Genomic DNA, 12,876 nt, shown 5'->3' with positions numbered 1-12,876 from the left:
ATTTCACATATAGCAGATACTGTTCTAAGTAATTCACATATATTTATTCCTTTTTACATTTGGCATTATTTCAGACTTCACAAAACAACTGCAAGAATAATACAGGCTAGTCTCATATAATTTTCATTTAAACTTCTCAAATGTGAAGCCTTTGCCACATTGGCTTTACTGTTCTTTCTCCCCTCTGGCCACCTTTGAGTCTTTTCACTTTAAAATTTTTTATTTTTCTTAAACTCTGGGAACTTTTCACACATAGTTTCCTTTATTATATACTCCTTCCATCATTTTAATACAATCTCTGGATAAATTTTATCCTTAGTTTTCCTGTGGCAGAACCAACTTATCATTTAGGACATCTCAGGTATTATTATAGGGTCAATGAAATTGTCTTGATGAATCTAGTTAAAAATTTCAAAATTGATTGCCCTTATTTACTCTTCTGTGCTCAGGAGAATAAGTCTACTTACAAAATTATAAAGTCCATGTCTGGCAGGACGGATAGTATCTATTTAAAATTAAATTCATTCTCAGCACCCCTTACTTACATGTTTATCTCTCCAGACCCATTCTCTGTTCTTCACCTTTCTTAGATCACGTGAGGCTGACTTCTACAGACTGTATCCTGAAGGCTGCCTTTCCCTTTGACTTGACTGGGTTTGACCAATGAGGAAAATGAGTGGGAGATTGAGATTGGAGGGCAGAGAACAAAATTGGGATGTTTTCCCACAAATCCCTCTTTGCCTGGTCGTAACTGGAAATGGCTGGGTTTTTTGGGGGGTGAGGGGGGTTTTTAACTGAAAGCCATAGTTCCTGCCAGGCAGTCCTTTCTTACAGCTATATATCTGACTGGGTTCCAGTAACTGATACTTCTCTAATACCTTTAAGCCTAGGAGTTGTCATGGGCTCCCTCTGTTGTTAAGTGGCAAGTGCTTCATCATCTCCTGTTCTTTCCATCAGCCCTGCCTGTACCTCATTCCTTTTGACAGGTGCACCTGTTTCTAGCCAGGATCCTGACTGTGCATCACTTCTTGGTGTTCCTGTTTCTACTTCTACTCTATGTTCCTCATCCTAGGGTCCTCCAACTAGAGCTTACCTTCTCCTAGAAAGGTCCTAGCCCCAAATATCTTATTTTGTTCAAAATTTAATCTAATGTATATCTCACCTGAAGGAGGATCCACTAGAACAAGTATCACTGTCTAAGATATTCTAAGGATGCTAATTTTGTTACCTGTCCTGGGGCATTGGAATTTTAAGGGCTAATTCCTTTATAATCTCAAGCAAAACATCTCAAGATGGAAATTCTTATAAAGGTGGTAAAGTTGATATTCTCTGTGGTGCCCCTCAAGTAATCCAGGCCCCAAATGTGGAAGGAGGCCAGAAGGTAAGAGCCTGTTCAACAAGAAGAAAAAGTTGCTAAAATACATACCTCAGAACAGTAGTTCTACAAAATGCTTTGAAAAAATAAGGGAATTTTTCTTTTATGTGATAATTTTTGGAAATGCTGCATAATAAATCCTCCTCTTGAGAAGATAAATTGCATATTAGCTCACTAAAACTATAAGTCTTACGATAAATAAACTGGTTTTACTTTGTTTGAGCCAGTTGTGTTTCAAATAAGAACAAAATTTCTCAGAATGCTTTAACTTTGCTAATAACACTGCCTCTAGGGCATCACATAGAAATCTGTGTAATAGAGCAAATTGTTTTCTTCCAGAAAATTTGGATGCTTAAGCATTTTCCATGTAGGAAAATAGACTATATCTGCTATTAGCTATTTCTCTCTTATTTCTGAATTTTTGTTATCCACTCTTTTATTTCAGTGTTTGATTTTCTAATAATTCTGGTTCTATTTGGCTATAATAAACGTAATAAAAAGATCTGAGAATCTTATGCCAAATCCATGCAGTGTTCTATTGCTTTTAACTTTTTTCTTTTCTGTCTGGATAATTACGTTTTCTGGAGGATCTTATAGTGTAAACTCGATGAAAATACGAATCATCAATATAGTCTGATTAGATGCAACTGTAACACTATAATTAATTCTGAATAATTTCACATTTTAAAACAGCATAATTAGAAGCACAGGGGCCCCTTCCCTCTCGTCTTTCATAAAGTTGTTTGCTTACTTTGTACTAGCTTCAGTCTTACCAAAGAATGATTTACCAGAATAAAGAAAAAAATCACCCAGAGAGATAAATTCTGTTTCTATAAAATAAAGGTATTTTCAAGAGTCTTTAAAATAAGGAAGCGTTCTTTATTCCAACTATAAAAGTAGTACAAGTTACTGTAAATAAGTTTAAACAATAGATAAATATATAAAATGTAATGTCGAAATCCCAGGTAATCCCCTGCCTACTCTTACTACTTTGGAATTCCTTAGACTTAAAATTTATGTGTGTGTGTCTGTATATCTGTGTGTATATACAGATATAAATAAATACACTACGGTGATAAAGATTAATTATAAAGCTAATAGATAACCATAAAAAAGAGGTTGGAAACTGGGCCTCTTTTTATACTCTGTGACGCATTTTTCTGAGTGTGGAAGCTCTGAATGGTAGCTGCCACTTTGATAACGCTTTCTAGTTTCTTTTGGCAACAAAACGTCAATTTTGTTGGCCTTAAAATCCTCATTTCTTGACAGGTGCCCATCAAAACCACATACCTTTCCTTCAAATTTCCTACAACATTTCTAATTTCTTCAGTTTTCTCAGGAGGTTTCTGTTTAGTCTAGTTATCTTCTAAACTTCATTACGATGACCCCTCTCATGAAAAAGCACTACAGAAGCCTCATGTTTATTTTTTATTTGAACATGACTCCTGAAGGCATCATTCAAATCTCTGAATGCACTCCCTAATATATTCCATAACGAACATATATCCGTAGGTGTCTTTATATTCTGATAACGTCTTCATGTGTTCAGCCATCTATATTTAATGAAAAGCTATCACTTTTTCCCCTGGCAAATTTCAAACATCTGTGGAGCTATCTAATGCACAGACATGAACTTTCTTTGTGACCTTGGACAATCTTGTTCTATCTCCTGAGTGTATAAATCTATGGCATGGGGAACATTGTAATGCAGATCACTTTTCAAGAACATTATAATTATTAGAAATTGTGAAGAGGTTCAGATTTATCAACCTAAGTTTGACTATTTTAGAGATACCAATCGTGCACATTATGTGTAATCATGTACATTAACCCTTCTAAGCCATTAGGTAATTACTCAACACGTACCACGGACTGCCTTATTGACCCAAAGTGGGGGGTTATACCCTTCCTTGGTCCCTGCCTGTCTCCTCTGCTCTTGTCTTCTCCAGATCTCTGCAGACTTGAGACAGGCAAACCTTAGCCATCCTCAGGGATTGTCCCACTAGTGGGTTTTGTTTGTCTCTCTCCCTGTTGGGCTGTCTTGAGAGTTACACTTCTTGAGCTAAACCACAGAATTCCTACATTTTTACCTGAGTCATTATTGCTGAGTCTGACCTTCTCTGCATCCAAAGCCAACTACTGAACACACTTATTGTTTCTAGAACTGTGCTTTATGAATCAGCCAAGATGAGGGCATCCTCATACCTTCCTTTCCCATCCTCTGCACTGTTCTCATTCTAACAAGGGGATGCCTGCACCTCAGTTTCCAGTCTTGAGACTCTTTCTCTCTCCCATGTCCTCTGCATGCCCCAGTTGATAAAAATGGGAATCCACTTTGCCCCTGTGCTAAGGTCCTGCTTGGGTAATCTATGCAGTTCCCTTTTGAGCCTGAGGCTTCTACCCTTCTTGCCAGTCATCCTGTTTTAGGACCAAAGGTTAACCCCTCATGACTACCACACAGCTGGGCCCTCTCCTCTTGAACTGATGTGTCAAGTGTCCAAACCTCCCTGGAAGTCTGGGAGTCAGCTCTTCGACAGTCTCCATTCTTGAGTTCTATCTAATTCTTGGATGGATCCTTTTGATTCTCTGTTGTGTTCTGGTCTCTAAATGAACCTGAGATTTCTGTTCCCTTGTGCTCTTGGTCTGTGGGCATCCAGGCCTGCTTCATACAACCTGCCACCCTGTTAACAGATGGAAGCTGAACAAAAAGTTCTCTGAACAAACAGGTTTAGAAAAAGCTCTGGTAAGAAAGTTTCTCCGGTTTCCTTTTTTGTAGGACTTATCTAAGCCTTTAATATACTAATATGCATCCACAGAGGTGAAAATAATATACAACTTTTCCAAATATATTTTCTGAAGGAGTATTTTTTTTCCAAGAGTTTCTTAAAGACCTAGAACTAAATGTGTTCTAGGAAACATATTTTGAAATTGCTTTTTTAGAAGATTAGACTAGGGAATCCCATGGTCTCTTTCAGTTTTATGGATTCTGATTCAATGATTCACAAGAACTATTTGGGGGGAAAGTGATCAAAGTGGAAAAATCTGTTAGTGTTTAGTTTAACTCTGTCCAAGGAATAGAGAAGCACTGTATTTTATTTACTAGGGAGTTGTTTTCTATGATGGAGCAGGGAGAAAGCAGAAAACTAACATTCTTTTATTTATTTGATCATTGTGAGAATATTTATTGAAACTCACAATGTGCCAGGCATTATTCTAGACACTGGGGTGTTAGTGATGGATAAGATCAGTGCTCTGCCTGCCCGCAGGAATCTTAGAGAAATCAGCTAGAGCAAGCCACCTAGTATCTTTGCTCTGAGTCTGTGCATCAAAAGTCTCATTTTTAAGTTTCCTTTAGAGTTTGAGTTCTTAAAGTTTTGAGTACATCTCTTTTTGTAATAAACTGGATTCAGACTTGTCATTCTTCTATAATTAAAGAAAACTGGTGAAGTTACATAAGCAAATATTCATAAGCACATAGTATGTAACAGGTATACATACACAGAAATACATACAAACTGTATACATAGATATGACCAAGACAATTTTTTATCTGACTGAGGCTAGAAATAAAATGCTACTCACTATAAAATATATGTGAGTTTCTTAGAAAATTGTCCACAACACCTGTATTAAAATAAGCAAGGGTAATTGTGAAAATGCAGATTTCCACTCCAGATATTCTAATTCAGTAGGGCGCAGGAATATGCATGTTAAACTAATGCCAAATAACATACTTATGCAAACCAACATTTAAGAACTTCTGATATTGAGACTCGGGGGTGGGAGAGACCTGGAGCTTGTCACCACGTGACCCTAGATTGGACAGAGGGACTCACATTGGCTGGAGCAAGGATTGGGGAGGGGGGAAAGGCAGGCACCCAATCTCCTCGTGGGATAATGTACAGAAGGTACCTGATAGACAGTAAGTGTTCAAAAAGTGTTAATTCTCTTTCCTCTGACATGCCTCAAAGAAAACACAGTCAACAGCTGAGCATGCCTGGGGGCTTCTTACTGTTTCCTCCTCAGTTTAGTATATTTTATTTTGCTTTCATGTGACCTCACTTGGGAGGAGATCTGCAGATTCTCTCCAGAGACATGGGGAATCCCTCCTAGTCTAATTTATACCTTGACTTATTATATGTTTTAAAATTAGATTTAGGTACCGATAAAAATTCAAATAGCAGAGTACAGAGGCCTGTGGGATTTTTCTTCTCACGTTTCACAAAAAATTTAACAGCTTACTGGTTTCAGATCAAAACTCTAGAAGCCTCCATCACCACATTTCCTGTTTGTAACTGAACAAAGTACACACAAAAGATTTTAAGAAACAGAAGAGAGAAAAAACTGAGGTACAGATAAGACAAGGTTTACTGCCACACTGCTTCTAACATAACAGAGCAACATTACTTAGAAAAAAGTTTGTGGGAGCATTTTTAATCCATACATTTGCCTATGGCTACATAAGGATTTTTCTGAGAAAAGAAGCATGCCAGGTAAGTGGCATTTTAAATTCTTGTGTTCAATTCCTATGCCTAAGAATTTACATAATAATTTCCAAGCCTCTAGCAAAAAGACACTTAAGGTTTGGAAAGTAAATTAGTTTACAGAATTATTTTTTAAATGTGGGATAACTTTTACCACAATTAGAACATATTTTGAAATATATTAATAAGCATAAATTGACTACTTTCTCTTAAAAAGTTGGACAGTGTTTTATAATATAAAGCTAGTTGTAGCTATTCAGTAAGTGTTCCTTGATAATCACGCCATTTAATGTACTTATTTTTAAAGGAACTTTCATTGACCATGCATATTCCTCTTTAGTTTAGTTTAGTTCTAAAGCAGGTTAGGAGTAACAACATTCTGGGATTAACATGTACACACTGTTATATTTAAAATGGATAACCAACAAGGACCTACTGTATAGCACAGGGGACTCTGCTCAATATTATGTAACAACCTCATCAGGAAAAGATTTTGAAAAAGAATAGAGACATATATACCTGAATCACCTTGTTGTACACCTGAAACTAAAACAACATTGTTAATCAACTATACTCCAATATAAAATATAAAGTTAAAAAAAATAAAGCTGGTTAGGAGTAACAACATTCTAATTCCTTGGATTTTAGGCGCTATATTATCTTCCCAGAAATCAATTCAATCATCAACTTTCAGAGAGATGACAATTTGCAAAGACCAGTGAAAATCCCATCACCTGTGGAATGGATTATGAGAGTTGAATCCACATTGATTAGCCGAATGTCTGTTCCACATTGACTATCATCTATCATTCCTCCTTTATTCTTTTACGTACTTTTAACTTCCTTAATAAGCATCTTTTTTGTAATAAGAGAAGACATGCTTATTATATAAAGTGGGAGAACTGTGAAATATATATGAAAAAAAATTTACATAGTTTTCATCACCTTAGAAAAATAAGATATTATGTTGTATTTCCTTCCAACTTTTGCTTCTATATATCTTCATGGTTTGCTCTTCATAACTGAAATAATAATGTAAATAAAATCATATGTTCAGCTTTTTTCACTAACATAACATCTCCATCTTTATGATAACTTCTGCTTAGTTGTTTTACATAAATGCACAAAGTGACATCTTTTGTGTTATAGTTTACTTAGCTGTTTATTGTTAGACATTAATGTTGTATACAGTCTTTTTATATTTTAAATGACAGAAAGATGAACAGCTCTATAGCTTTTTCTATATTAAGGGTTATTTTCTTAGGAAAGATTTCTAGACATGGAATTACTGAATAAGAAGTTATGAACATTTTAAGTCTCCTTATTGCCAAATTGCTTTTCCAAGGCTGATACCAATTCACTCTCATCCTAGAGTGTTTCTCCTTAACAAGCTGGTCTCATTTTAAAAAATCTTTACTAATTTGATAAGCACAACATGTTTAACCCATTGTTTAATATGTTTTACTTTGATTATAATGAGGATGAAAATTTTTGCATGGGTTTTTAAACTTTATAATTCTGTCATTTGTGAATTGTCTAATTACATTTTTGCTTATAATTGTGCTAACAGTATTTTTAATATCAATATGTATAAGCCATTTATAAAGATAATAGATATTTTAATTCCTGTGAATTTGTTTCCCAGTGTTTTGTTCCATGGATTTTAAAACTGATTGATTGGATTAATCACACAGGGAACATAAACTGATGTATGGTTTTCACAATTCTCTTTATCTTTTCCAGGTACATATATTAGCAAAGAAAAAAAACAATTGTTCCAGTTTTGCTAGTGCCCTGCAAGAAATGGACTTAGCAATACTATGAACAATTGCTATGAGCTGACAGTCATGGGGAACTTGGCAAGGGTGGGAAGGCCGAAGGCAGTGAATATGATGTTCAACTATTTCTCATTAATTAATTTTAAATTTGGAAGGGATGATAAAATTTCCTTCACAGTATTTCATAGTTTATGTTTAGATCCCTTCAGGTGCTATACAGGAGCTCCTCCATTGTCAGTTAAGACCTACGGTTCCACAGAAGAGATAAAATGTATACAGTATTTGTCATTAAAGCCTCATAGATCTTAAAAGCCAAGAAACAAAACCAAAAACCAAAAATCCTTAATGTGAAAGGAGAGACTCAGATTATAGTATTTTTTACATTAGAGAGGTGAAGTAAAAAAGAAAATAAGTGTGAACACAATGGAAAAGTGAGATTATTCCTAGTTGAGTAAAACAATGTATGAAAAGAAAAACCCAAGTCTTTCCTTTTCTCCTACCTATATGCCTTGTAGTCACTGCATCAATAAATGTACCAGCATCCTACTTTCTACTGTGTTTCTGCATTCACATAAAATCAATATTAGCTAAATCAAAGACAAAAACAACTCCTCTGGGCTACCATTAATTTAAACAATGATTCACAATTTAGTTACACCTCGCTGTTTTTCAAAAAAAGGATTTTCATTGTCTTTTCTCACTTTTCTCTTCCCGTGAGCCTCAATCCCTTTTTGAGAACAATGAAAGCCTGTCTTTTAGAGACTAGATAGGACTGATTTATGAATCATCTTTTAAGCTCAGATGTTCTTTAAATTAAAAATAGGTCAAAGACAGTGTTTCATCATTTAATTTAGGTAACATTTGACAGGCGATTTCAAGAAAACTTGACCCAGGAATGTTTGCCACTGAAAGGTCACAGCTGTAAGAAATAAATATCCACAAATTGCTAGTTAATAATACATAAATAAATATTGGACCCTTTTCCAGGCATTTTTTTCATTTAACTTATTCAGCATTCCTGAATTAAAAAGAAGAGGGAAAAAATTAACAGGCCTTCTTAAAACATTAAAGAAACATAGTAGTTACAGTATTTTGTTGGATGAAAGTTTCCACACACCCATGCCATCTTCAGAGGCTCTTACCAAGGTGCTTCTCCAACAGGAAACAATAAGTACCTATATGAAATGGAGCAGCTACATACAGATAAAGAGAGGTTTGTCTACAGCAGGGAATTTGGCAGCACTTCAATCCCAATAGGATTTCCCAAGTTTACCAATTCCAAGTTTAATTATGAAAGAGACAGAGTCTAGTACTGGAGGAATCATAACATACTGTCTTAAAATCTACCCTCCATCTCACTCCTGTATGTCCACTTTCCTCCATTAAATTCAGCAAGTATTGGTTAAGAGGAATCGTGATGTACTAGAAAGAGGGGACCTTCATGTCACACAGGTGGGGATCTGAACTCCAGTTTTACAGCTGGCTTAGTGTGAGGGTCAGTGTTTTGCAGAAAGTCACACAGCTAGTAAGTGACTACACTCCTCTTTCCCTATACTGTTTGAAAACTGATGTTCCAAAGCTTCATATCGCCATTGTCCCTCTCCCCATCATGGCCCCTCCCTGACATATATCATTCACTTCCCAAATAACCTTCTATTCATAATAGACACATTTAAATTTGGCAGTTTTCAAATTTTGCATTAAAAACAGTATCTTAGGGCTTCCCTGGTGGCACAGTGGTTGAGAGTCTGCCTGCTGATGCAGGGGACACAGGTTCGTGCCCCGGTCCGGGAAGATCCCACATGCTGCAGAGTGGCTGGGCCCGTGAGCCATGGCCACTGAGCCTGCACGTCTGGAGCCTGTGCTCCGCAACAGGAGAGGCCACAACAGTGAGAGGCCTGCGTACTGCAAAAAAAAAACCCAAAAAACAAAAAAAAACAGTATCTTATTTACTTGAAAGCCTGGGACTAGATTTGAGAATCTCTTCCAGTGATTAGTCCACGACTCTAATGCCTTTTACTGATGGGATGATGGGGATGGACAGTGGTGGCAGAGGCTGTGTGGACAGTGACAACATGCCATATCAAAGAGTCATCAAGCATGTGCCTAGTTTGACACCAATCGATCACCACAGTAGGAAACATTCATTTTATGAGTAGAATCCATGGGGATTGTAATATCAGAACTTTCATGTTGAAGTTTCTAGGGTGCCTAAAATAAATATATACATTCATGGAATGCAAAGAAGAGATGGTCACTGCTCTGAGAGAGTTTACAAGCCAAGAAAGAGAAACCATCAAGGGAAGCCATATCCTATATACTATAAACTCACACACTTGTCTCAGTTACAGATCCTCTGAAGGAGAAATAGTTAAGGCATTATATGTATTGCTTTTCTATCGTTAATTGTTTAAGTAAAGGCTCCTGTATGAATCAAACCTGCCAGCAGAAAGACATTACATTTGCTTAGCTGGGTTTCCTTCCGGAGTACATGTAATTGTGAATTCCAAAGACAGCACCTGCCAAGAACTTTTGGCTTTAAATGAGTCAGAGGTCTTATAATTAAACCTACTACTATTAGCCCCTGGTAGTTGAAAGCTGTTTAGAAACTGAAATCATGGTTTTCCTAGCTGTCATTGCCTCACTAACAACTTCTTGATGCTTTTGGCTTTTTAACAGTACAAATAGTTAAATTAAAATTGTGTAGGAGTTCTTTTTAAATTGATAAAAGCTACGTAAATGAAAGTAATTGCAATTAATGAATAATGATACTAAAGATAGCATTTGTCAGGCAAGAATTTTTAGGTACTTTGCACATGCACTATTATAAGAGGGACTGTCTGTATTGAATAGATACCCACATGGGGCTAGAGTAACTGGGTAAGGGGAGGTACAAAGTATGTGTGTGAGTGTGTGTATGTGAACATTTACACAAATCTACCATTCAAGTTGAAAGTCTCCATCATTTAGCTATTCAATATCTTCTTATCTCTGTGTGTTTTGTTTCGTTTATCAAGATGGGGGCATTTATTGTTGTCAATCAACAAATTATGAAAGATACCAAGAATGTGATGAAATACAAAGCTTCTAAATGAAAATCTTCCTATTTGTAACTCAGATCACATTACAAAAGAAAAATATCTTGGAAAGCAGAAGGGTTAGAAAGGAATCACAGACTCCTAAAAAGAGAGGAACACTGGAGACCATGCTAAACCAACCCCCACGTTAGAATTCAGCCTGTGTTTTAAAAGGCCTCCAAATGATTATGTAAAACAAATTTACTGTTACAGCAAAGACAAAACCCAGCCCTAAAGGACTGTGCGGTGTAGTCCATGTACTTACCTTGGAGTTGCTGACATATTTCATGAAAATTGTTAGGACTTCCCTAAAGCCTTTAGTGTAAGTGTAGTCTTGTGATATTGGTTTGGTTATTTCTTTGTAGCTGAGAGAAAAATTGTCTTCTTGTAGCAATTAATGGACTAATACAACTTTTCAGTGCACCCTTTAATTAAAAAGGAGAAAGGAAAATTTCTAATTGAAATATAATTTTTGCGAATGATAGGATAATTTCTAGCTAGAATTAGTGTAATTTTTTAAATGAAATTAGGGCTTTCTGCTTACTGCCTTGAAGTATACCTTTTTATTTTTTAATATTTATTTATTTATTTGGCCGTGTCAGGTCTTAGTTGTGGCATGCGGGATCTTCACTGCGGCACGAGAGATCTTTCATTGTAGCACACAGGTTTCTCTTTAGTTGTGGTGCAAGGGCTCTAGAGTGTGCAGGCTCAGTAGTTGCGGTGCACAGGCTTAGCTGTCCCACCACATGTGGGAACTTAGCTCCTTGACCAGGGATTGAACCGGCGTCCCCTGCATTGGAAGGTGGATTCTTAACCACTGGACCACCAGGGAAGCCCTGAAGTATACCTTTTTATACTGTGCTATATTTTATTTACCCAAACCACAGTATATACTAAATACTAGATGCTGTGAGAAATGGAAAAAAACTAAGTACGAAGGAGATTGATTTTACTAGTTCTCCCAAGGGTAATAAATTCTAGAGATTTGTTATAATTTTCTATGTATTTATTTGCTCTCTTACCCTTCCCTCAGAAAGAGTGGTATTAAAAGTACACAGAACAGTATAAAGGACAACCAAATAAATCAACACAAAGAGAAAATAAGGAGCAAGGTGTACGATTAGTTCACAAATATGAGTAGCATATAATTCCTAGAGATTTAGTTAAGATAGAGTGTGTGTCAGATGATACACAAGGCCAGACAGATGACCAGTGACAATATTCACATGGATTATAAGAGTAAAAATGTACCTGTTCTTGAGGAGATCCTCAGCTTCTTATACCTGATACCAAGTGATGTATTAAGCAATATCTTCTAGTCCATAGCATCTCTATAATTAATAAATTCAACAGCAAGTCTCATACAGTTGGTTCTTTTTCGTAAAATGAGTTTTATTTTGCTCTGATAACAAAGAAAATGTAGAAATGGAAGAGAACAAAAAGAGCGACAGAGAGTTAATTTTTATTTTCTGGCTACAACCTGAAGTTTAGTTCTCTGTTGCTATTTTAGGCAGGTCATCAGCTGAGATGGAAGCAAGTTTGATATTCTCTTAAGAAGTCTTGGGAACATAACTGGCGCATGTCCCAGTACAGAAATCATCGAAGCCACCATATAGAGGTTGATCCAGGGAAAACCTACAGGGAGGGTCAAAAATCTCCTCCCAAAATCAGTTTTGTACCCTTTAAGCATGTGTATAAATGAATGAACAAATTCCTAAACTATATCATGGGGATTTGATGCAATAATTCTAGACTGGACTATTTCTAAAGCAAGGTTACAAGTCACCCAATTTGGCTAAAGGTAAGTTATCCAAACATCCATCAAATTCTTAATTTTAAGCAGTGCAGCTTTTTGGTCAATGTGTCGTGTTCTTAGATAAGTTACACTATGCTACTTTATATTATGGTATATAATTTCTAGGCTGAAAATAAAAAGAAATAATAAAGAACATCTGCCAAAAACAATAATTTGAGTTTTAAGCGCAGTACTTAATCTTCAGTCATTCTCTCTCTGACAACGGCTAGACAAAACAACAATTTCATGAGGTTACTCTTGGTTCATGCAGGTAGAACCATGTTGAGAGCATACAGGAAAACATCCATTTTTCTGTTCTCATAGAAGAGTGTGCATTGAATACGTAAAAACAAACATATTAGGTCTT

The 12,876-nt window shown here is 36.1% G+C and overlaps 1 protein-coding gene across 1 annotated transcript in view; it reads left to right on the top strand.

Annotated features, from left to right (window-relative positions):
- Positions 1-5,731: 5,731 nt before the first annotated feature.
- LOC132520613 (T-cell receptor-associated transmembrane adapter 1) overlaps positions 5,732-12,876 on the top strand; it is a 34,752-nt gene continuing 27,607 nt past the window's right edge. Inside the window, exon 1 of the mRNA XM_060149356.1 lies at positions 5,732-5,868. Within this exon, the coding sequence (XP_060005339.1) occupies positions 5,862-5,868 (7 nt within the window). The 5' untranslated portion in view covers positions 5,732-5,861. The remainder of the gene's footprint in view (positions 5,869-12,876) is intronic.

Source organism: Lagenorhynchus albirostris, chromosome 5 (assembly GCF_949774975.1).
Source record: "Lagenorhynchus albirostris chromosome 5, mLagAlb1.1, whole genome shotgun sequence".
Taxonomy (NCBI): domain Eukaryota; kingdom Metazoa; phylum Chordata; class Mammalia; order Artiodactyla; family Delphinidae; genus Lagenorhynchus; species Lagenorhynchus albirostris.
This window is presented reverse-complemented; position numbering and strand designations above follow the sequence as displayed.